This window comes from Mytilus californianus, unplaced genomic scaffold, assembly GCF_021869535.1.
Source record: "Mytilus californianus isolate M0D057914Y unplaced genomic scaffold, xbMytCali1.0.p SCAF_3, whole genome shotgun sequence".
Taxonomy (NCBI): Eukaryota; Metazoa; Mollusca; class Bivalvia; order Mytilida; family Mytilidae; genus Mytilus; species Mytilus californianus.
Window position 1 is genome coordinate 40,273,280 of NW_026262679.1, and position 24,673 is coordinate 40,297,952.

The 24,673-nt window shown below is 31.6% G+C and overlaps 1 protein-coding gene across 1 annotated transcript in view; it reads left to right on the plus strand.

Moving 5' to 3' along the window:
• LOC127734561 (conserved oligomeric Golgi complex subunit 1-like) overlaps window positions 1-24,040 on the plus strand; it is a 40,390-nt gene extending 16,350 nt beyond the window's left edge. Inside the window, exons 12-28 of the mRNA XM_052244496.1 lie at window positions 32-94; window positions 1,520-1,601; window positions 1,977-2,082; window positions 2,751-2,855; window positions 3,798-3,889; window positions 7,150-7,311; window positions 8,104-8,271; window positions 9,170-9,262; window positions 9,718-9,807; window positions 10,894-10,992; window positions 11,689-11,782; window positions 12,995-13,072; window positions 18,011-18,087; window positions 19,270-19,456; window positions 20,476-20,607; window positions 21,137-21,331; window positions 22,656-24,040. Coding sequence (XP_052100456.1) covers window positions 32-94; window positions 1,520-1,601; window positions 1,977-2,082; window positions 2,751-2,855; window positions 3,798-3,889; window positions 7,150-7,311; window positions 8,104-8,271; window positions 9,170-9,262; window positions 9,718-9,807; window positions 10,894-10,992; window positions 11,689-11,782; window positions 12,995-13,072; window positions 18,011-18,087; window positions 19,270-19,456; window positions 20,476-20,607; window positions 21,137-21,331; window positions 22,656-22,808 — 1,976 coding nt within the window. The 3' untranslated portion in view covers window positions 22,809-24,040. The remainder of the gene's footprint in view (window positions 1-31; window positions 95-1,519; window positions 1,602-1,976; window positions 2,083-2,750; window positions 2,856-3,797; window positions 3,890-7,149; window positions 7,312-8,103; window positions 8,272-9,169; window positions 9,263-9,717; window positions 9,808-10,893; window positions 10,993-11,688; window positions 11,783-12,994; window positions 13,073-18,010; window positions 18,088-19,269; window positions 19,457-20,475; window positions 20,608-21,136; window positions 21,332-22,655) is intronic.
• The last annotated feature ends 633 nt before the right edge of the window (window positions 24,041-24,673 follow it).

Consider the following 24,673-nt stretch of genomic DNA (forward strand, 5'->3'; position numbering starts at 1 on the left):
CAAAAGCATGAATTGGTCACATGTTTTTCAGAGACTGGACTGCTTGATTTACAGACATCAATATCATCTAAATGTCTACCTAAGTCTGTCACAGGTAAATATAATGTTTTTAGCCAAATGTCACTAATATTTGATATGTAGACTTTTGTTTACAGACAACTATATTTTACCAAAATATCAAATGTAGTTCATTTATTAGATCAGACATATCCTATTTTTTGTAATTCATTCACTTTCTCTTATACAGTAATGAAGTTTAGGTGCATTTTGTTTGACCATAATAGAATAAGCTGATTTAAATTCTGGTGAGGGTTGAAGATATATGAAAGATGAAAGCAATTTTTTAGTTTGTCTTTTTATGTTATATCTGACATGGAATCAGCTACATCTAATTGTAGTGATTTCATTGCATTTAAGTGCCAAAAAATACACTCTAGTCTAATTATATCTAAATTGAATTATCAAAATTGCAATTTGTCAACCCATACTGTATTGATTTTATTGTATATATATCATAGGTTTGAACGTTGTTTTCAATTTAGACTTGTTTATATTTTTTCGTTTGGGCTGGTATTATATTTGCCTAAGGGTTTATATGATCCAATCCTATTTCGACTCTTCAAAATTCAAGAGTCTATCCTAAATTGAGGTAAATTATATGGCCTTCCAAATACATTTTTGATTCCTAACATCACTGAAGAGACATTAATTGTCGAAATCCGGATATGGTTTACTAATTTTTGCACCTTTTGTTTGCGGTATACCATCTTTTCCGCAAGTTTATTGTTTTCTGTTTGATATAAAATTAATATTTAAGATCCATTTTGTTACATCTGTTAGTCAAATGCGTTTTGTTAAAATATACTTTGTCACTTTTTTTGAACGTTGTTTTCAATTTAGACTTGTTTATATATATATATATATATACAAGTCTAAATTGAAAACAACGTTCAAACCTATGATTGCGTTGGATAAAAATTGCAATTTTTATACGTGTGCATGCAAAACAAATTTCTTGTTAGAGGGGTCTAAATACAGCACAAACAACAGTTTCCAAAAGACCAAAAAAGTGAAAAAGTATATTTTAACATAACGCATTTGACTAACAGGTCGAACAACAAATGTTCTTAAACCCTACTGACTGCCATTGGCGATTGCCAAATAAACGGATCACCGATGTAATAAATGGATCTTAATTAAAATATATATATATATATATAAGTCTAAAAATTTGCACAACGATACTAATATAAGATGGTATTATACGAAGATGTTGTTATTAAATCATGTTGACAAATATTTCGGCTTAACAAATAGCCTTCGTCGGTGTCAATAATTTTAACAATAATATCTGCGATGAATATTTACTCTCAATATAACCCTAATTGTTTGTATTCATTAGATATGACATGAAAATTCATTTAAACTATTACCAGCAATGTTTCATTATAGTAATCTACTAAATACGGAAAAGCAGAAATTTCAATATTTGAATAATGAAAACTTCAAATTTTTACAGAATTTTGTCCAAGTCTGAGATCACATGCCAATCCAGTTTCAGAGCAACATTTACAGGATAATTGTCAACAATGGATTAACACGTAAGTATGGGGTTACATGCCTATCCCATGTCCATATAGCTTAGGGTAAAGTACATGTTATTTTCATTTATTAGTATAAGTTAAAGCAAATTGCTACCTTCATTTTACATTAATGTCATTCAAAATATTTCTCTTGTCTGTTAGATTTGTTGTGTTGTAACTCTTTACTATAGACAAGAGATAAAATATTGAGGAGAAACCAAAAACCAACCAATCTAAAACTTACAGGATGTGATTGTTAAAATGCTGCCTAACATGGGTTAATTCTTTTCACCTAATCTTGGACATTTACTGCATATTCTGGTAAACATTCTATAACACTGTTGTCTGTAAAAAAATATTTAGTTAAATTGCCAAGTGTTTGTTTAATAACAGGTGTATATCAGATGTGACAACTGGTGTGGGAAAACTCTTGAATTTTATCAACACAGTAAAACGTCTGGCAGACATAAGAGATGCTGTGTGGGAACTTTTATCCCAGGTTAGATATCTTGTTTTAATGAAAAACCTTGGAATACTAGACTTTCAGTACAAACTAACAGTAGTTAAATGATGCTACTATTTTTTTGTATCTTGCTCTTGATATTCCACAAAATTAAAGATGACTGTTATTTAATGTAAACAAATAGCCCACTAAAGAGTTTTTTTTCAATTTTTTTTTATTATATCATAATTTATACAAGAAGGTGAGAATGCAGTGTAGGGGAATCCCTTATACACAGATGAGACCCAATATACTGTTGTTAAAGGACTTCAGTTCAATTCTAAACTTTTAGAGAGATTTTGTTGAATATGAGTTTATGGAGGTGTAGGGTATACATCAATGAGATAGCAACCCAGCAACACAAATAACCATAAGACATCCATACTGCCGCATACAGTCTTTAACAATAGACATCTGTCTTTACTAAATGTCAAGCTCTAAATCTTTCAACAATATTTCAAACTTTAATTGATTTTTTGGGGTTTATTAAAAAAATAGCTTATTATTTGAAAAAAAATATAAGATTAAGTTTTTGTATAAGGTACACAGATTTATCAGAATAGTGCTTATAACCTTTTATGAATATGTCTTCAAAATAAGCTTTGAATACAGCTATGAACTTTGATGGATACAATGTACTGATACCAAAGACTTTATATTAAAAGGATGAGAGTATGATTGGCTGGGATACAGTTTGTAACAGAATCATGAACAGACAACTCTCCATCTGGGATGGTATACTGAGGAATTTGTTTGTGGACAGAGTCAAGGTTAGAGATATTGTAACAACTAAGGATTTGTTACATTATATTATACACTCGTATTCAGCAAAAATGAATTAAATGTAAACATGAATCTTTCTCCACATCTGCACATTTTTTTGCAGAGAAATACATAAAGTTCTTCTTATTGTTGTTTTTTCTCCCATATAATTCTATTGAAGTCTAGGTTTTAGAAGTAAATTTTGGGTGGTTTTCTATTTCCAGAACGTGGCAAATATCCATATATTCTAAAGTGTAGGCATCTTGTATCCCTAATTCATACTAGACCAATGCTCTGCATCTTCTATTTCTTTTCTTTTTTTTCATTTAAATATTTTTGGTTTTTTTTTTAGAAGCTTTATGGCACTCTACGATAGATTTTTCCTGAAAATTAAAGAACTTCTTACTATAAATACAATGTTAAAATAACATTTATATTTAAAAGAAAATTTGATGTTTTGTAGAACATATAGTTTATTTCTTTTTTTTTATATTCAATGCTATATAATTGTGATAATATTTTGTCAAGCATAAAGTTTAATTTGGAAATTCCTGTGTTCTACTGTAATGCATGTGTTCAGGCATGTTTATTATTCTTTTTGACAGGACATGTATGGAATATAAATTCAGAAATATACTAAATATCTTCATTACAGGCGGTTGAAATTGCTATTTTAATCAGTATTGGAAATCATAACACATAAAAAATGGAATTAGATAAGCTGTCTTTAAATACATAATTAAAAGGATGGAGATAAACCCAGTTATGACTCTCAAACAAAATACAATGAAACAGTGACACAAAATCACAAAAATTGCTGAAATCGTTCAATGAGTAGTGAATAAATCACACGAGTACAAAAACTTTCTAAAAGTAAGACAGCCTGACTCGTTACTGGCAAAGAAATATGGTAGGGTTAAAGTTATAATGCAAAAATATTTGTATTGCAGTCTCTCATCCAATATCAGCTAGAGTCATCCACCGAAGTGACAAAACGTCAAGTATCAAAGGTTGTCATGGAAATGGCTAATACAGAAGATAGGTAAGATTATTCCTCAGTATTCTATATAGCTTTTAGGTATAAAAATATTTGATAATTGTAAATGATCTTTTTTCATAACTCAGTTATTGACATTGCACTTTTAACTTTTATTATAGTTTCCAACTTGTTTACTGTTTTTTTTTTTAAATCTGATGAAGATGCTAATCTAAACTATATATTATATTTTTTTTATTGCCCCTCAATCCTGTCATTTGTTTATACCATTATGATCAAGTTCCTGAACCCTAAAAGCATTATTTTATTATTTGCATTTGATCTTTGATGAGTCTAATTTAATTTACCAGTATTCAAAATTTGGATTCACTGGAGAATATTAGAAGCTTCCTTGAGGAATGATAAGGATCACTGTGTATATCCTAAAGGCTTTGTCCTTTTACAATACCAATTGGCCAAATTGTTTTCCTAATTGCAGCTTGAAAACATCTGATCAAACTGATCAATTTATGGAAAGTTTTAGCCAACTGCTAGTGAAAAGTTGTTAGTATGAAACAAGTGGAGTGTAATAAGAAGTCCTCCAGTGATTGATTGTCTGTTTTCTTTACAATGGAGACTTAACATTTTAAGTTATCAATGATAGTGTATAACACACTGATATTTCATCTGACAAATCTTTAACATATGTGTTATAGTGACCTATTTCTTGACCTTAAATATCATTGTTTAGTTTTAGCTTCATTACATCTGACACAGCTTGGTTAGGGTGTTCATTTATTTAAAAAATATTATTACTTGTGTTTGTCCCAGGGCTTCCAAAACGGTCATATATTCCGGACTTGACCGAAACTTTCATAAAAAGACCAGTTGCTCTCAGCCTCAAACGGTCAAATAGAATTGGTGTGCCACATTTTGTTATTCAAGGCATTTTCATGAAACGGTCATTTCAATTTTTAACAACTATCGATCGATAAAAATGTCCGTTTGGGGCTTTGGGCATGTCCGTTTGGGCATTTTAGTTTATAATTGTGGCAATCTATTTCACAAAGATATTTCGGTCATAATTGGGTTTAATAAAACAGAAGCAGCATATTTCAGATACTTTGAAGTGTCTCAGTTAGTCTAATCCTCTGGGTACATAAATGTACGGCTTGGTCTTTAGCTTGTGTACATCAATAAAAAGTAGAAAAAACACGTTTTCTTTTATTTAAATAACAACAAGCTGTCAAACAATTATCCCTTCAATAAGTTATATTGAAGCCATAAATCATTCACTGATTACAGGTTTGTTACCTTTGATGAGGTGTCCTTAGCTTGTCTTTATCAATAGAATTAATGATGCATAACAATGTACATAAAGGTAATCAGGTAAACGAGGTCAAACATGTAAGCGTGTATGGAACAACATCCTATTTAATTACGCTTTGTAGATATTATTTTAAATGAGCATTCAGTTTAAAAAAGTATCCTGATATTTAAAAGTTATTCTTCAAATAAGGATATTTATAAATGAATAAGTATGATATATATTATTTTATTTAACACTGTACATCTTGTTAAATACTTCAAAAACGTGACTTGTCTTATGCCACCGTGAAACAATTAGTTGACTCTTTTCTTATGGCAATAGAGGCCGAGTACTTAACCGAGATTCCTTCATTTGGACCATTATGTGCCGAATTTCTAAAATCAACAGACCAATCTGACAGCTTCAACACTATCACCTTTAAACGTAACAACCGTGACATTCATCTAAAGACAAGAGCCGTGCAATGTGCCCAATTGATACATGATAACATTCGTGACCGATTTCCAGACAACAAAATTTTCGAAGCATTCTCTGTATTTGAACCGTCGAACTTTCCTTGTAGTGTTGACGACCTTCCTCGCTACGGTGAACAACAGTTAGAGTGTCTCGGAGACCATTATAGTATAGTCATCCAAGAAGAACTACAAATAGAATGGGGCATACTTAAGTATTTGATCTTCAACAACTACAAGGGACTTTCGTTTGCCGATCTGTTGACTGCAATTATTTCAAGAAAAGACCAGTTCCCAAATACAATTTCGCTAATGGAAATTTCACGTGTTTTGCCGGTTTCTAGTGTTAAATGTGAAAGGGGTTTTTCAAGGCAGAACATTATCAAGACAAAACTAAGGTGTAGTCTAGGTATTGACGCTTTAGATCAACTTATGAGGATAAGCTTAGTAGGTGTAGATGTTAAAGACTTTGACCCTGTTCCTGCTATCCGCAAATGGCAATCCGTTCGTAACCGCTGTGTTTATCAGAACAATGCATTTAGCAAGCTCATGAATGTAAAATCTTAAATTAGCCTAAATGAACTCTAATCTTGTGCTGTGATCTGTGCTTCTTTTCAATGTGCTCATTGTAATATTTATTGCTTGTGTTTGTCAACATTGTGCTCTTCTGATATTTTATTGTTGTTATATGCTTACATAAAATATCATGTTGTTATTCATTAAATTATTTATCAACTGAGTATGTTTTTATTTATTCCTTATTTTCTAAATCTGGTGGGGAAATTGTACAAAGAAAAATGTTATCACTGTTCAGTAGATTTTACACGGTTTAAAACAATATCCTTCATTGGGCCTCCTCAATGTTATCTATAAATACCGCATCAGTTGTAAAAGTCACGTGGTCAGGTAATCAATACACAAAAATAAAAGTATCACGTGTATTGATGATCAAGTTGTACTGCAATTAAAGCCAACATCAACAGTTTCAAATAAGATGGCCTTAATTTACAAAGTGTTAAGTACTCACAGAGAGAAGATAGATTATATAAACAGAAACAAAAACATGAGAACAGTCAGGTACTGAAGCTGATTGATGCAATGATGGTTACTGTATTACGATACACAGAAAAATGACAAAATACCGAGGATAATATTTTATTTATTTTTAGAATGAAGAAAACAAAACAGTTATAAACAATTTTATTACATATAACACTACTAATTATTTAGACACATATATCAATTTATGCATCCTCTCAGTTACATTTAAGTATCCAGCTGATCATTGACCGTCAAAAATATTTCTTTGAAAAATGTCCGGCTGTCGTCAGGAAATTTTGGAAGCCCTGGTTTGTCCTCCTGGTTAGTGTCTTTTGTAACCTCTCTCCCTTGTTTTGTATATATTGTAAAAATAGTTATTGTTGTTGTATCTTTGTACATATGTTATGCATTGGCTTTATGAGAATAAAGATATTAAAGGCATGACATCAGAACATTGCTCAAGCTATTACACCTTAATATTTATTTAGTGTTATCTTTAACAGTATTGCAACTGCTGACACAGACCTGGCTTGGTATGTTTGGAATGAGACCTCTGGAGATATAGCACCTAATATGGCATGGATCCCCTCAACAGCAAGGTCAACCTCAGATAACCCTGGAGGATTGATAATGAAAGCTAAAGCCTTTACTCCTGTTGTTCAGAGGTAAAGATAAGACAAATTTTATTGTTGAAGAATCCACATTACTCATTATTTAAGTCATTTAACATCAGTTTTGATTTTATTTTTTACGTTTGTTTAATTGCTTTCTTTTCATATTTTCAGCAGTCAGCTACCATAATGAAGTTAAAGACTAAACCAAAGCTATACTAATATTTAACATTTTAGAAAAATTTTAAATGAGCATTAGATTTTAACTGCCTCAAAACTGTTCTAATATAATAATCATATTCTTAAACTGATATAATCATTCATTCATTAAAAGATATCAGGTGTTGATATTCATAATAATAACATCTCCTTGAATTAAATGTTTTCCAGATACGTTATGCAACAAAACAAATTCATAGCAAAAAGACATCTAAAAAAATTGATTTTTGATCGAAGATAATGTCTTGATTTTTAATGTGTAATTTTTTTAGAGAATTCAAGGTAAAAATATGAGAAAAGTTAAGAAAGAATAATGAGAACTACAAAACATTGTATTGAAGATGCATATTTTAAATTGTTACAGAGAAAAATAGGGTTTCACATATTTTTCTTCTAATGCAATACTAAGGAGAGAGTTGCAAAATATAAGTGCAAAGTAGAAAACTTGAACATTCAACATACTTGATTTCCAAATGAATGTAAGTTATTACTGTAAGTTACCAGGAAGTAAATAGTATAGAAAATAAATTATGTGAAACACTCAAATAGGAATCTTTTTCACATTCAGGTTTGCTTTTTTGGATTGCTTTTTATGTAATGTAAAGTGTAATTTTGATGTCTTTATAGTTTATGTAAGAATTTTGATGAGAAGTTAAAAAGCATGCTTGATGATGCTACAACATACACACAGACCAGTGATGAAAAACAGACAGATGACATGGCTTTTGATAAATATTCTGACACTGACAATATATACCTTCATATAAAGTCATCATGTCATGATTGTGTTAAAGGGTAAGTTTAATTTAGCAAAACATGCAAAACTAACAGTGAAGTTATCTCCCCTATACTAAATACCTTTAGGATTACGAGTTTTAAAAGAAAACTTTCTAATTATTAATTTCCCATTTCTCAGCATTTACATACCCCTCTGCTCCATCGTATGTTTGTTGTTTACAAATCTGAATTATTATTACGATCCTTTGTGTTTTCATTATACAGACTTTATTACCAGGGGTGTTCTCCTTACACAAAAACTGCTCCAACAGAGTTACGAGGAAGACAACTGAAAGTGACACTACATAAGTTTTACCGTTACCATGATAAATTGGTTAACGGATTGGATATCTTACCGATATGTCTGTGTCTCAAATTCACTAGCCACATGTTTTTGCAGTTAAGATTATTAGATTCCAGAATTGTCGTCTGTAACTTTACCAATTTTGTCCTTGATATCATTACATTTTTAATACATTTTGACAGAATGTGGATTAGCTTGGCAGGTGATTCATGCATAGAAGGAAATACTTACCCTGATGATGCACCTGGTCTACCTCCTTTTGAAGTGCATGTGATTCCCACCTGGTCTACCTCCTTTTGAAGTGCATGTGCTTCCCACCTAGTCTTCCTCCTTTTGAAGTGCATGTGATTCCCACCTGGTCTACCTCCTTTTGAAGTGCATGTGCTTCCCACCTAGTCTACCTCCTTTTGAAGTGCATGTGATTCCCACCTAGTCTTCCTCCTTTTGAAGTGCATGTGCTTCTCTTAGTTTTTGGTGGTACCTTGATTTGCATATCAATTTAAGAGATTTGAACATCAATAAACTACTGTTTCCTTAATTATATTTCCTTCAGTTACCCGTTAAAGTTTTTTTTAAAAGAGAGAAAATACAGAAAATTTGATCATTTTTCAGGTTGATAGAACATTTAAATGAACAGTTGAAGTTGTGGGAGAAATCATTGAAAGAAATAACCGATGCCTTTACAAATACAATAACCAAAAACAGGTATGGTACCATTTATTAAGAGAATAAGAAATAATTCATGTCATAGAAATTGCTTGAAGTTAGAAAACCTTCTGAAGACGGGATCACATAAGGAATATTTATATCTTTGAAAATGTGTTATTGTGACAACTAAAAAGGATCCACATATTAAAATATTGGATTGTTTATAGATATAGAATATATAAATAATTTTATATCTGTATATTGAATTGATAATTTTAGTAATGCAAGGCATTGCATAAAGTAGTAGCAATTCTTAATGTGTAATGCCAGGAGAAATTCAGTGGAGAATGATGGCTTAAATATGGCTAAAATAATATCTAACATATTTTAAATACCACCTGTGTAACAGTTCTCAGATGCATTTGCTTTTTGACAGATTTTGGCTTTTCTTTATAAGAAAATTTATGTTTAATATATTTGACTAATTGTAGTTTGATCTATTCTATTTATAGGGTATTACTTGTAGGCAGACTATGTACAGCTCTGTGTGATATGGTACCATCTCTCCAAAACTGTATCTTACGACAAAGTGATCAGGCAAAGTATGTTTCCTCTTCTTCTTCCAAATAAGGAAACGAATTCAATCATGAATGTGTATGCCCCACAAAAATCCCCAGTGCGAGGCATTACAGCTAGTCTTCTCAAAGCTTTAAACATTTAAACATTATCCAATGTACAATTTTAACTATATACAGGCTGTGCTGACTACTACCTTTCAGAGCCTGCTTTCAGAGCAGCTCTGAATCCCTCTATTGTATTGGCTGAGGTGACTTTAGATGGAAGTTGATTCCAATCCCTGACGCTATGTATATCCTGACCAGTCATTTAACACTTTGATAGAAGATGTAATATACAAAGTTAAAATTTCTATTTTAATTTATTAGCATTTTATACACCTAATTTGAGTAATAGATAAAAAGAAGAAAAGTAGCGAACAGAATTAAATAAAGATCTAGAGAATTTTGCCATTTTAGTTTGAAACTAATGCTGAACATAATTTTTTTTTTTTCAATTTGTTTTTTTCTTCAATTTTACAGTGAATTGTTCTAAATAAAACAGCAAATTAAATAGATATTAATTTACCATTTTCAAATTAGTCACCCAAGTTGGCAGCTTTATGGATACTTTCACACTTCATATTACTGCAGGTAATACCCAAGATGTTCTAGTGTCAAGTAATGCCAGAACAGTTTGTACAATATAATGGTTAAAATATATAGGAAATATTTTCAAAAACTTCTAGTATTTAAATAGATATTGCCTAAAACTGTTCAATATAATGGCAGATATGTCATGCATATTCATGAAGAGAAGAATTTAACAATAAATCCAATTGCAATGTCCTGCAAAGTGGGTGGACTCGGATGAAGGGCAGGCGATTTTATTTCATGAACATACCAACAGTCCATCACACAGCATGCCTTATTGGAATTGGTTGTATAATTTTTTTTGAATCACTTTTAAATTGTGACACCAGATATTCCCTCATGAGATTTGTTTTATTTTCTATAATGCCTTAACATGTATTAGAATATCCTTCAGCTTTCTGAAATTTAGCAACTAAGCAAGTAGACTCCCCTGATATTGAAATATGTCAAACATGTTTTTTGATTGTTTTTACTTTAAAGAATTAAGAAGGTGACGCCAAAGGGAAGCAAACCAGTTGAGGAACCAGTATGGACAAAGGTCAAAGAGATGTTAGCTAACTGTCAACTAGAGGCTTTCAGGTAATGCTTACAATAAGTTTGACCTATCACATAAACAACCCAATTTTATCAGACCTCAGGATACTTTATATGCATGCTTTCCAACAATGATTCTGTGACATGATTAAAGAATTATCAGACAAATAACAAAACTTTTCAGTGATGTTTTGAAAAAACAATAGTGTATGAAATTGTTTTTAATTCTTTTAGATTTTATGTTCTCAAAATTTTTTTTAAACTAAGGTACCCTGATAAAAAAATAATCCTAATATGTTAGAATTCTTTGGATTTCTCAATTTCTTTTATTATATCTACAAATAACAGATTTAGGAATTTGGAAATTGTTTTACACACAAGATTAATGTGTTTATGTGCATTACGTTATGAACAAATGTATGAACATCTACACATATTATAGTTTTTGTGCTTTCTTATAAATTCCCAAGATAAGGGTTAAAGAAAACAAAGACTAAAAAGTGAGGAAAGTAATATTCATAAGATGCCAAAATATAACAAGAAATTATTTTAATTATATAAATTTAGATTTAATAAGATTTGAACCATTATTGAAATAACAAAAAATGAATGAATGGAGACAACTAGAAGGAGTGAACATAACCAGTTTGGTTTACTAGGGATATTACTAACAGTTATTGTATTATGTATATAATTGGTATATCTATGTTGAGATTTTATCTCTCCGTTTTAACTTAATAGAATTTGGGTTGATCATCTATCAGATGTTGTATTGAAGGAGTTCAAAGGAGGACTTGTAACAGATCAGAACTGTCATATAGTTACTAATTGTACTGTAAGTCAAACTTTCTTATTCTATTAGTGACAAGCCCAAATGCTGTAATTGAATAATCCTATTCTGCAATGGGATACTAATTTGGGCTTGTCACATGGCTATTTGTTGGTTCAATGATGACAACCAAGGTCACAATAAACTTCTTTTCCTCCCTGACAACGTAGATATGTAATTTTGTCAATAATAAACAAAATAGGCATATTTTTCACATAGAAATATTCTTTTTGTCAATTTTTCTTTTACTCTGAAGGGTACACAAAGCCTAAATATGTCTGATATTAACTTTTGACTCCAGAAGAACAACTATGATGTCTAACTGTTAAGGTGTCAAAGACTAACATTTAGGGGAAGTGATTATTTATTATATTTTTACACCAACATAATGACTAAAATGGAATGATATCTTTATTTTGCATTAGAATTGAAAACAACTGTATTTTACATAGGCCAAACTTAACAAGCAATACAGCTGTTTCCTAAAAAGAGCCAAAGATTATTATTATATTGATGTTTAATAAATCAAGTTGATAACATGTGATATACAAATCTCACTCATTATGAAACTTATAATTTGCATTTCATAAAACACCTATTCTCTGCGTTATCTGTATTACTCAGTATAACATATAATATGAACTAATGAATATAAATTGCCAGATTTTTTCTTTAGCTATTTTATTTACATTTCATATAGTATTAAATTCTGTTCTGCCCAACAGTTGTTTAATTTATTGACAGAAAAGATGAAGTACAGTTGTATTTGACAAAAGAAATACATTTTTTCTATATTATTTAAGGAATGACTGTAATATTTTTTCTGTCTATGAAGAAATAACATCAAAAATGTGGTGCACACTGAATAACCCGCATAGCGGGTTATTTTTAAGTGTGCACCACATTTTTTATGTTATTTCGAATAGACAGAAAAAATATTACAGTCATTTCTTATAATTTAATTCTAAATTCCATTTTAAACCGGAGTAAACCATGAAAAAACGTTGATGACGTCACGGTCACATGACAAAATTATGTCTATGAGCTGATAAACAAAACAACGTCAGCCAATCAAAAGACGCGTTACATCCAAAATTAAATTATTGAATAATGCAAATTCAATTCTATATATCACAGAAATGATATGTTTGCACAGGGAAAAAAATCATAAATAAAGCCAACAAAAAATTGATACAATTTTATATATATCATTTGTAGAGATGGGATGAGGTTGATATACAAGAGGAAACAGAAGATGGAAAAAAGATAAAGTCTAAAATAAGTGTTCCAATGCAGGTAGGATTTTCATATATATATCCAAGAACTTTTTCAAGTAATAAAAAAAAAAAATTTATATGAAACTTTTTACAAATGACCAAATAAATTTTCATCTTTACCTTAATATCAGTTTTATCAGAGCACCTTTTAATTGTGGAAAACATAGAAATAGTTATTGTCTGTCTGCAACACACTATTTCTTTGTCTGTGACGTTGATGTTAGACACTGGAAACTACTTAAATAAGAGGAAAACCTTCAGAAAGATAGAAAGATGTCTGGTGAACAGTTTACCTGTACTTTGTCAGGTAGATGTCTGAACAGTTTACCTGTACTTTGTCAGGTAGATGTCTGTGAACAGTTTACCTGTACTTTGTCAGGTAGATGTCTGTGAACAGTTTACCTGTACTTTGTCAGGTAGATGTCTGGTGAAAAGGTTACCTGTACTTTGTCAGGTAGATGTCTGGTGAACAGTTTACCTGTACTTTGTCAGGTAGATGTCTGGTGAACAGTTTACCTGTACTTAGTCAGGTAGATGTCTGGTGAACAGTTTACCTGTACTTTGTCTGGTGAATAGTTTACCTGTACTTTGTCTGGTGAATAGTTTACCTGTACTTTGTCTGGTGAATAGTTTACCTGTACTTTGTCTGGTGAATAGTTTACCTGTACTTTGTCAGGTAAGCAGGTGATTTGTAACAGTCTGCCACATGTTTAGCCGTTGTTTGCTACTGCTTTAACAACAGGGTATCTAGTTAAGGCACTATTTTACAATAACTGCTCCTCATGGCTCTTTTGTTACGGAAAAATGCGTCTCTGTTTGGATAAATAGTCTAGCTAAAGATCTATGCCTCCATTGTTTTTCCATTATAACCTAAAAATATCGCTAAGTCTGGACAAGTGAAATTCTGGACAGATATGTACAAAACTCTTGGTCGTATAAAACTTGATGAGATAAAGACACTTGTATCTTTTTTGAAGACTGTACGTTGGCCTCCAGATAGCTCTTGGTGTTATGTGTTGGAGGGTTGCTGACTTGTTTAGATATTCCAGGCATCTCTTTTCATTCTCTCATATATATGAAAAATTAAGGACAAATCTAGAAAAAATAACTTGTGGAAAACCTGCTACTATACCATATGATATAATTCTCCTTAAGTCTAGACAAGAGGTGAAGGTAAAACCCTAGCTATATGATATAAATCTCCTCAAGTCTAGACAAGAGGTGAAGACAAAACCCTAGCTATATGATATAAATCTCCTCAAGTCTAGACAAGAGGTGAAGACAAAACACTAGCTATATGATATAAATCTCCTAAGGTCTAGACAAGAGGTGAAGACAAAACACTAGCTATATGATATAAATCTAAAGTCTAGACAAGAGGTGAAGACAAAACACTAGCTATATGATATAAATCTCCTAAAGTCTAAGACAAGAGGAGTAGGCAAAACCCTAGCTATATGATATCAATCTCCTCAAGTCTAGACAAGAGGTGAAGGCAAAACCCTAGCTATATGATATCAATCTCCTCAAGTCTAGACAAGAGGGGAAGGCAAAACCCTAGTTATATGATATAAATCTCCTCAAGTCTAGAAAAGAGGCGAAGGCAAAACCCTAGCTATATGATATCAATCTCCTAAAGTCTAGACAAGAGGTGAAGACAAAACCCTAGCTATATGATATCAATCTCCTAAAGTCTAGACAAGAGGTGAAGACAAAACCCTAGCTATATGATATAAATCTCCTCAAGTCCAGACAAGAGGTGAAGGCAAAACCCTAGCTATATGATATAAATCTCCTCAAGTCTAGACAAGAGGTGAAGACAAAACCCTAGCTATATGATATAAATCTCCTCAAGTCTAGACAAGAGGAGTAGGCAAAACCCTAGTTATATGATATAAATCTCCTCAAGTCTAGACAAGAGGGGAAGGCAAAACCCTAGTTATATGATATAAATCTCCTCAAGTCTAGACAAGAGGTGAAGGCAAACCCCTAGCTATATGATATAAATCTCCTCAAGTCGAGACAAGAGGTGAAGGCAAAACCCTAGCTATATGATATAAATCTCCTCAAGTCTAGACAAGAGGTGAAGACAAAACCCTAGCTATATGATATAAATCTCCTCAAGTCTAGACAAGAGGTGAAGACAAAACACTAGCTATATGATATAAATCTCCTAAGGTCTAGACAAGAGGTGAAGACAAAACACTAGCTATATGATATAAATCTCCTAAGGTCTAGACAAGAGGTGAAGACAAAACACTAGCTATATGATATAAATATCCTAAAGTCTAGACAAGAGGTTAAGACAAAATACTAGCTATATGATATAAATCTAAAGTCTAGACAAGAGGTGAAGGCAAAATCCTAGCTATATGATATAAATCTCCTCAAGTCTAGACAAGAGGTGAAGGCAAAACACTAGTTATATGATATAAATCTCCTCAAGTCTAGACAAGAGGTGAAGACAAAACCCTAGCTATATGATATAAATCTCCTCAAGTCTAGACAAGAGGTGAAGGCAAAACACTAGTTATATGATATAAATCTCCTCAAGTCTAGACAAGAGGTGAAGGTAAAACCCTAGCTATATGATATAAATCTCCTCAAGTCTAGACAAGAGGTGAAGACAAAACCCTAGCTATATGATATAAATCTCCTCAAGTCTAGACAAGAGGTGAAGACAAAACACTAGCTATATGATATAAATCTCCTAAGGTCTAGACAAGAGGTGAAGACAAAACACTAGCTATATGATATAAATCTAAAGTCTAGACAAGAGGTGAAGACAAAACACTAGCTATATGATATAAATCTCCTAAAGTCTAAGACAAGAGGAGTAGGCAAAACCCTAGCTATATGATATCAATCTCCTCAAGTCTAGACAAGAGGTGAAGGCAAAACCCTAGCTATATGATATCAATCTCCTCAAGTCTAGACAAGAGGGGAAGGCAAAACCCTAGTTATATGATATAAATCTCCTCAAGTCTAGAAAAGAGGCGAAGGCAAAACCCTAGCTATATGATATCAATCTCCTAAAGTCTAGACAAGAGGTGAAGACAAAACCCTAGCTATATGATATCAATCTCCTAAAGTCTAGACAAGAGGTGAAGACAAAACCCTAGCTATATGATATAAATCTCCTCAAGTCCAGACAAGAGGTGAAGGCAAAACCCTAGCTATATGATATAAATCTCCTCAAGTCTAGACAAGAGGTGAAGACAAAACCCTAGCTATATGATATAAATCTCCTCAAGTCTAGACAAGAGGAGTAGGCAAAACCCTAGTTATATGATATAAATCTCCTCAAGTCTAGACAAGAGGGGAAGGCAAAACCCTAGTTATATGATATAAATCTCCTCAAGTCTAGACAAGAGGTGAAGGCAAACCCCTAGCTATATGATATAAATCTCCTCAAGTCGAGACAAGAGGTGAAGGCAAAACCCTAGCTATATGATATAAATCTCCTCAAGTCTAGACAAGAGGTGAAGACAAAACCCTAGCTATATGATATAAATCTCCTCAAGTCTAGACAAGAGGTGAAGACAAAACACTAGCTATATGATATAAATCTCCTAAGGTCTAGACAAGAGGTGAAGACAAAACACTAGCTATATGATATAAATCTCCTAAGGTCTAGACAAGAGGTGAAGACAAAACACTAGCTATATGATATAAATATCCTAAAGTCTAGACAAGAGGTTAAGACAAAATACTAGCTATATGATATAAATCTAAAGTCTAGACAAGAGGTGAAGGCAAAATCCTAGCTATATGATATAAATCTCCTCAAGTCTAGACAAGAGGTGAAGGCAAAACACTAGTTATATGATATAAATCTCCTCAAGTCTAGACAAGAGGTGAAGACAAAACCCTAGCTATATGATATAAATCTCCTCAAGTCTAGACAAGAGGTGAAGGCAAAACACTAGTTATATGATATAAATCTCCTCAAGTCTAGACAAGAGGTGAAGACAAAACCCTAGCTATATGATATAAATCTCCTCAAGTCTAGACAAGAGGTGAAGACAAAACCCTAGCTATATGATATAAATCTCCTCGTCTAGACAAGAGGTGAAGGCAAAACCCTAGATATATGATATAAATCTCCTCAAGTCTAGACAAGAGGTGAAGGCAAACCCCTAGCTATATGATATAAATCTCCTCAAGTCGAGACAAGAGGTGAAGGCAAAACCCTAGCTATATGATATAAATCTCCTCAAGTCTAGACAAGAGGTGAAGGCAAAACCCTAGCTATATGATATAAATCTCCTAAAGTCTAGACAAGAGGTGAAGACAAAACCCTAGCTATATGATATAAATCTCCTCAAGTCTAGACAAGAGGTGAAGGCAAATCCCTAGCTAAATGATATAAATCTCCTCAAGTCTAGACAAGAGGTGAAGACAAAACACTAGCTATATGATATAAATCTCCTCAAGTCTAGACAAGACCCCACATGTTACATGTATGACCTGATCTCAATCTTAAGAAGTCTAAACAAGATATGCAGACAAAACCTCAAACCATACATGTATGAAAATATGTCAATCTCTGGTAGAAGTCTAGACAAGATGTGAATTCAACAGATATCAAAACCAAATTCTAAGTTGTCAAAAAAAGAGTATGAAAATATGTCAATCTCTGGTAGAAGTCTAGACAAGATGTGAATTCAACAGATATCAAAACCAAATTCTAAGTTGTAAAAAAAAAAGAGACAATGACACCCCTATCAAGATTTTTCAAGTAAGTTAGGCATGTTATCATGTAAATCAACTTATTTATGGTGGATACTTTATTGTAGCGTTTAACCCTTTCTATCCAACTTCGTGGTGATTTTATTTTGTGATTTTCAAAATGCATTATTTTTCTGCTCACGAAAGTCATGAAAATTAGTTGGTTTACAGTATTAAAAATGTGGCTGAGAGTACTGTACATTAATTATTTATATTTTTATTTCAGCCATCATGGTATGTTCAGGGATTGGTGTTCACATTATGTCAAGAAATAAACAGAGTTGGAGGCCATGCTGTTACAAGGTAATCACAGGGTTATATATTTTTTTTTAAAGATTTATTCTTATTTGTTGCTAAAGCCAGTGTATTATTATATTAGAATTATAAGGATATGAAATGAGTACTCCAATCCACAGAGATAATTCATAATTATTATTTAATTGCTGAAATATCTTACATTAAGTACTATCAATAGAGAAAAACTGATTTTATACTCCCTTGTAATGTAATGGATAACACATTCTTGCAATCTATATTGTTCACATTTCTCAGGTCTGTTTTTGTCTTGCCTCAGTGAAGTTGCAAAGGCAAGACGAAGGTGTGCTGTTTCAGTCTGTGGCAACAGCATCAACAATGCATTAGTTTGTGATTAGGTCAGTTTAAGGTGAACCACTAGTGGTATGTGCATGATATTTGGTATTCAGTTGTATTAGCATTTGCTCATTTCATTTCCATGAAGATTATTTGGCACCACCTTCTCAGTCATGGTTTATTGACTTTTGCTTAGTTTACATGTTAAAGTTTGTGATTAGGTCAGTTCAAGGGGAACCACTAATGGTAAGTCAATTATATTTTGTATGCAGTTGTATTAGCATTTCCCCATCTCATTTCCATGGAGATTATTTGTCCCTGTCCCTCAGTCATGGTCTATTTATTGTCTTTGACACTTTTGCAGTTATTTAAAGTTTGTGATTAGGTCAGGTTAAGATGAACTACTTATGAAAAGTCAATGCTATTTGGTATCCAGTTGTATTAGCATTTGCATGTCTCATTTTCATTGACATTGATATTGCCATGCCCTTTAGTCATAGTTCATTGAGCTTGAAACTTTTGCATAGTTTACATGTTCAAGATATTGTTTAGTTCAGTTAAAAGTTAACCACTTATGATGCAATCGGTATGCAGCTGTATAAGCATTGGGATTTCTTATTCCCACAGATAATATTTTCCTCTGCACCTTCAATCGTAGTTCATTGACTTTGAATGTTCTGCGTTGTTTACATGTTAAAGTATTGCAATTTTTGTTTTCAACATTTGCATTATACTATCAAAATTATATATAGATTAGACATATCTCTGTGTCAACAGTTTATTTAACCTTGATTTCAGAGATTTCCTTTGCCAAAACATGGGTCATTAGTCTTAAGTGGAGTTTCATCTATTTCCACTAGTAATGTTTGTTTGAATTATACTTTTTTATTTCAGGTCTATTTTACAAAAGCTTGTTAACAAAGTTTCAGACGAAATGAAGGACAATTATTTAGGGATTATACATAATAGTAAAAATCCTAAAACAAAAGGTTATGTCCCTTTACCCCAACAGAGGGCGTTACAGTTATTGTTTGATGTTAGATTTGTTCTGTCTATATTCCCAAGGAAGGAAGATTCAAAGGTATGGGCCATACATTGGTAATTAGACTTGTTACAAGGAATGGTTAATGAAGTTTATTCATTTTCTCATATTTCAATAAAAACAAAGTGGAAGATACAAAAGGAGAATCAAAATTCATACTAAAATCAAAGAGAGACTGACACAATCATGGCAAGAAAAGGAAAAACAGCAAAAAAGACAACAGTTTACAAACCACAACATGAAAAAAAAGATTGAGCAATATGAATCCCACAAAAAAACCAGTGGTCATCACTGGTACAATGGGTGCAATGTTACTCAACCACTTATGATTTTGAAATAGTTTACTAATATTCTGATGTTTAAATGTTTTATAATACAATGTGCACAAATTTTTAGTTAAATTTATGAATTTGTGTTTGTTAATCTTACAATCCAGTTAATATAGATAAAAGATTGTCATAGCAGCAGACAATAAATCCTCAAAACTATACAAAATTCAGCTCTGTATTTTTTAGATTTTTGGGTAAAGATTGCATGAAATGCAATCAACACCCTATGGTACTGCCTTGATATCTAAATCTTCATAGGTTTATTACTACCTTTGATAGTTAGAAAAAAAGTGCAATGAAGTGAAGATTCAGTCAATGTCATGCAATTTATTAATGATATGTTATACTTAGATATTCAAGTTACAATATGATGTGTATTGTAATTACCATACTTGTCAAGAAAACATTTTTTTTATTGAAAATTACATAAGTAATTCATGATGTATGAATCTGTTTTAAAAATAAATTCAACTAAAAATGTACTTGTTTTAAAAATAGATTCAACTAAAAATGTACTATCATGAACAAAGGAAGATAACACCAACTCAAATTTATAATATATTTATCTAATTACAATTCAATGTTTTATTTTAAATTCACAAAATTGCAAAATGAAAGCAAGCTTTACCCTTCAGTGCTCTCAAGCACTTTGATTAGATATATAAGTTTAGCCATTGCTTGTATATCCATTTTGATGTCTAATTTTTAACACAAGTTGTTTAATTTCAGGAAAATAAACTTTATCAACAAAGAATGCATCAGATTATTGAAGGATTAGAAGAAAAGATTGATCCTTTTGATTTAGATGTGTTTACTCCATATATACAATCTCACTTATTGAAACAGGCACAAAGATCTGCAGTATGTTACATTTTATAATTATTTTTTATTAAGAAATGAGAAAAAAATGGTTTGATTCAGTGATACAGCAATCAAGCAAGAACAGTATCCATAAAACATCTATATATCACAAATCATGAACAGACACCCACAGCATTTGAAAAGCTATAAATTGTATCAGGAAATGATAAGTTGAAGTGGATAACTGACCAATCTAAAAAAAATGCCATCTAGGCAAAGTATACATAATTGGGGGATATTTTAGATTTTGAAGAGATTTTGTAAGCATTTAAAACTGAATATAGAAAAAAATGATACATGTAGCATGTTTAACATGCAGAGGTCAGCTTTTGATACTTACTAAAAGACCCGTTTTGATTGATGCATGTTGACAAATACAATTTTTGGAGTTCTTTGTAATACATGTAGCATGTTAAACATGCAGAGGTCAGCTTTTGATACTTACTAAAAGACCCGTTTTGATTGATGCTTGTTGACGAATACAATTTTTGGAGTAATTTGTATATATTGTTGAAATGATTTTTTACAGGTACTGTATGGTCTAGTAACCAATATAGATAGATTAAGTATGTATGGAGGAGGTAGAACATCATCAAGTCAGCAAGAACAACATAATGTATTGCCATTGACTGTTTGTCAGAACAGATTTACACTACTTCCACTCAGTACACAACCCTCAAGGTCATCATTGCCACAACCTGTGTTAAAACAACCATTACAAAAGGTCAGTATGGAAGTGTTATCATTGCCACAATCAGTGTTAAAACAACCATTACAAAAGGTCAGTATGGAAGTGTTATCATTGCCACAATCAGTGTTAAAACAACCATTACAAAAGGTCAGTATGGAAGTGTTATCATTGCCACAATCAGTGTTAAAACAACCATTACAAAAGGTCAGTATGGAAGTGTTATCATTGCCACAATCAGGGTTAAAACAACCATTACAAAAGGTCAGTATGGAAGTGTTATCATTGCCACAATCAGTGTTAAAACAACCATTACAAAAGGTCAGTATGGAAGTGTTATCATTGCCACAATCAGTGTTAAAACAACCATTACAAAAGGTCAGTATGGAAGTGTTATCATTGCCACAATCAGTGTTAAAACAACCATTACAAAAGGTCAGTATGGAAGTGTTATCATTGCCACAATCAGTGTTAAAACAACCATTACAAAAGGTCAGTATGGAAGTGTTATCATTGCCACAATCAGGGTTAAAACAACCATTACAAAAGGTCATTATGGAAGTGTTATCATTGCCACAATCAGGGTTAAAACAACCATTACAAAAGGTCAGTATGGAAGTGTTATAACTGCCACAATCAGGGTTAAATTGATAAAAATTATTCTTGCCATAGCTCTACCAAAATAAGTAAAAGAATTAACAATGTATTGTAAGAAAAGCCGTCAAGAAAAGCTTATCACACTGTAAATTCAGAAATATTTTGTTGCAAAAATTAAGATAGCATAGGTTTTAAAAAAAAAGTCAATTTAAAATTTCAATAGCATTATCTGTAAGGGCTGTTCCATAAAAATATACATGGGACCCAGGGAAGGCACTTCCAAATCTCAGTGATGGGTGGGTGTCATATATGTTTTTGCATAGTGGAAATGTAAGTGAAATTTTAATTTGCCTCTATAGGTGGTTACCCCATTTTTGAAGTGCCTTCCCTGGGTACCATGTATGTTTTAATGGAACAGCCCTATGCAGCTTTTCCTGAAATCGTTATAATTAATCTCAAATTTTTTCCATTGTTCAACAATTTTAATGATAAATGCAGGCAGAAATGTTTGACTGTACAATTACCAATTATTTACAGAACACTATGATTGCTTCAAACAAACATGACAAAGGTCTCCTCTGTATGTTTTAAAATCAAACATGAAGAGAAAAAATAATCTTCACGACTACAATAAGGTTGAGAATTTATAAGGAAGATGAATTGAAAATCAATACATTTTGAATTACAGTATGGTTATTTAAGAAAAGTGTTACCCTTAATATTTTTGTCTTTAATACTAACAAATTTTGATTGTTTATTACAGCCAATTGATTCTGGAAGAAGTTTAACAGAGACAGCTGCAGCTGTCCTACCACAATCATCATTACAAAGTGACATGACAAGTTCATTGTTCAGTAAAGTCGGCAGTATGAGTAGTATGTCTGATATATCAAATTGGTTCAAAGGATCCAAATAAATTATATCAAGTGAAAATGTTGGAACTTATTTTATAGAAGAAATCAATTAATGGCTATGAATAATTTGAAGTAATGATTTACTTTCATTTGTTGACAAGATATTGCACTCATTACACTCTTTTATGACATCAAGAATACATTGTTTTTTGTTATAATCAGTTTTAAACTGTGATTTTAAAAAAACTACTTTTTCATGAATGAAGTAAAAAAAAAATGATGTTTTTATTTCGGTTACTAATCTGAATAAGGAAAAGTGAAATTGAAAAAAAAGTCTATATCGAGCAGTTTTGAAGATACATGCCAATGCATATAGTATTGATTTAATCATTTACCAAAGGAAATGCATTAATTGCTTGTTACCCCGATTAAAAAAATAAAGTTTTTGATGAACAGGAATAAAGTATTGTGGAATTAATTCTATGCAGGTTTAAAAGAAATTCTCTGTTCACTGAAAATTTCCACCTTGAGATGCCACAAATCTTTGTGCACTGGTACATTTAAGTTCAGATGCATGATGATGCATACAGGAAAATATCATAAGAAAGTATATAACATAAACAATATCTGTCCAAAATGACTTATATAAATCAAAGTGTCTGTTAATCTTATTACTGGATTATACAGCTGAGATCAGGAAGGGGGTATAGTGCTGATAACCTCTAACTCCCCTATTTCGAGTGAAAGAGAATTGGCTAAATTTGATAAAACAATCATGAAACAAGCTAGACTAGAAGCTTATAATGAAGTGGTGGTAAATGACAAATATATTTTTCTTTAAATTGCATTTGATTCGTTAATTTTTTTCAGTAGAATGATAGGCAATGTACAATATATTCAAGAATTGAATTTTGATAAAATATGTAGATCTTTATTGCATTTTTTTATTGGAGTTACCAAAATTCAACTAGTGCTTGATCCTTAAAGAAGCTCCTCAATATTTAAACACAACAGAAATCACACTTATCTAAGTTGTTTTAGAATTTTTGTTGTTAACAAAATTATATACTAGTTGATATTTGTTTTATATTTAATATAAGAAAGCATTGTGTTTGGAGTTGTAGCATTACAATTTATTCAAATAATATTATTTTGATTATTGAAGCCTGTAGCCTGGAGAGTTTCTATATACAATTTATGTCAATGAGATTTATTTATAACATTTTATAACTATTTTATTTATAATGAAGATATTTATTGTTTGTTATTGGGGAAATAAAATGATTGAAATTGTTATTGTTGTTTTCCTTTATATCATTAAGCAGAATATTTCTGTAAAGTAATCATAACAGATTTTGGAAAAATTTCTTAAAGCACCAACCTCATAAACAGAATAAAGCCAGATTAGCTACTAAATATATACACAGTGAAATATAGTTCCAAACAATTCTCATGTCTGTGTATATATGCACAAAAGAACTGTGAAAAATTTGGGTTATATCTGTAAAGTAGCTCATTCAAGTATGTATGTCTTCAGTTTTGTCAATTTGCTGACTATTTCGGTTATTTTACTAGGTAAGATATAAATTATACAATAATGATTGACAGCTGTCATGATCAACAAACAATCAGAGAAAAGGTGGAGCCTTAATTGGAATTTCCCATTCTCTTTAATGCCAATTATATTGACCAAATTGCCTTATTTAAGTCTTATGCAACTTAGGAGACACTTTATTACATATTGTCAATACACAAATCTTGACCTCTATATAATGTATATAGAAATGATAGATTTATTAATTTATAGATTTGGTACCACACGAGTAGCTTTCTGTGTTGAGGCACCAGCTCTTGCTCTTTTTGGGAGTTCATGCAATTTCTTCAGTTTTTATATGACCGCAAAAAATTTTTGTGGTCGTACATTGGT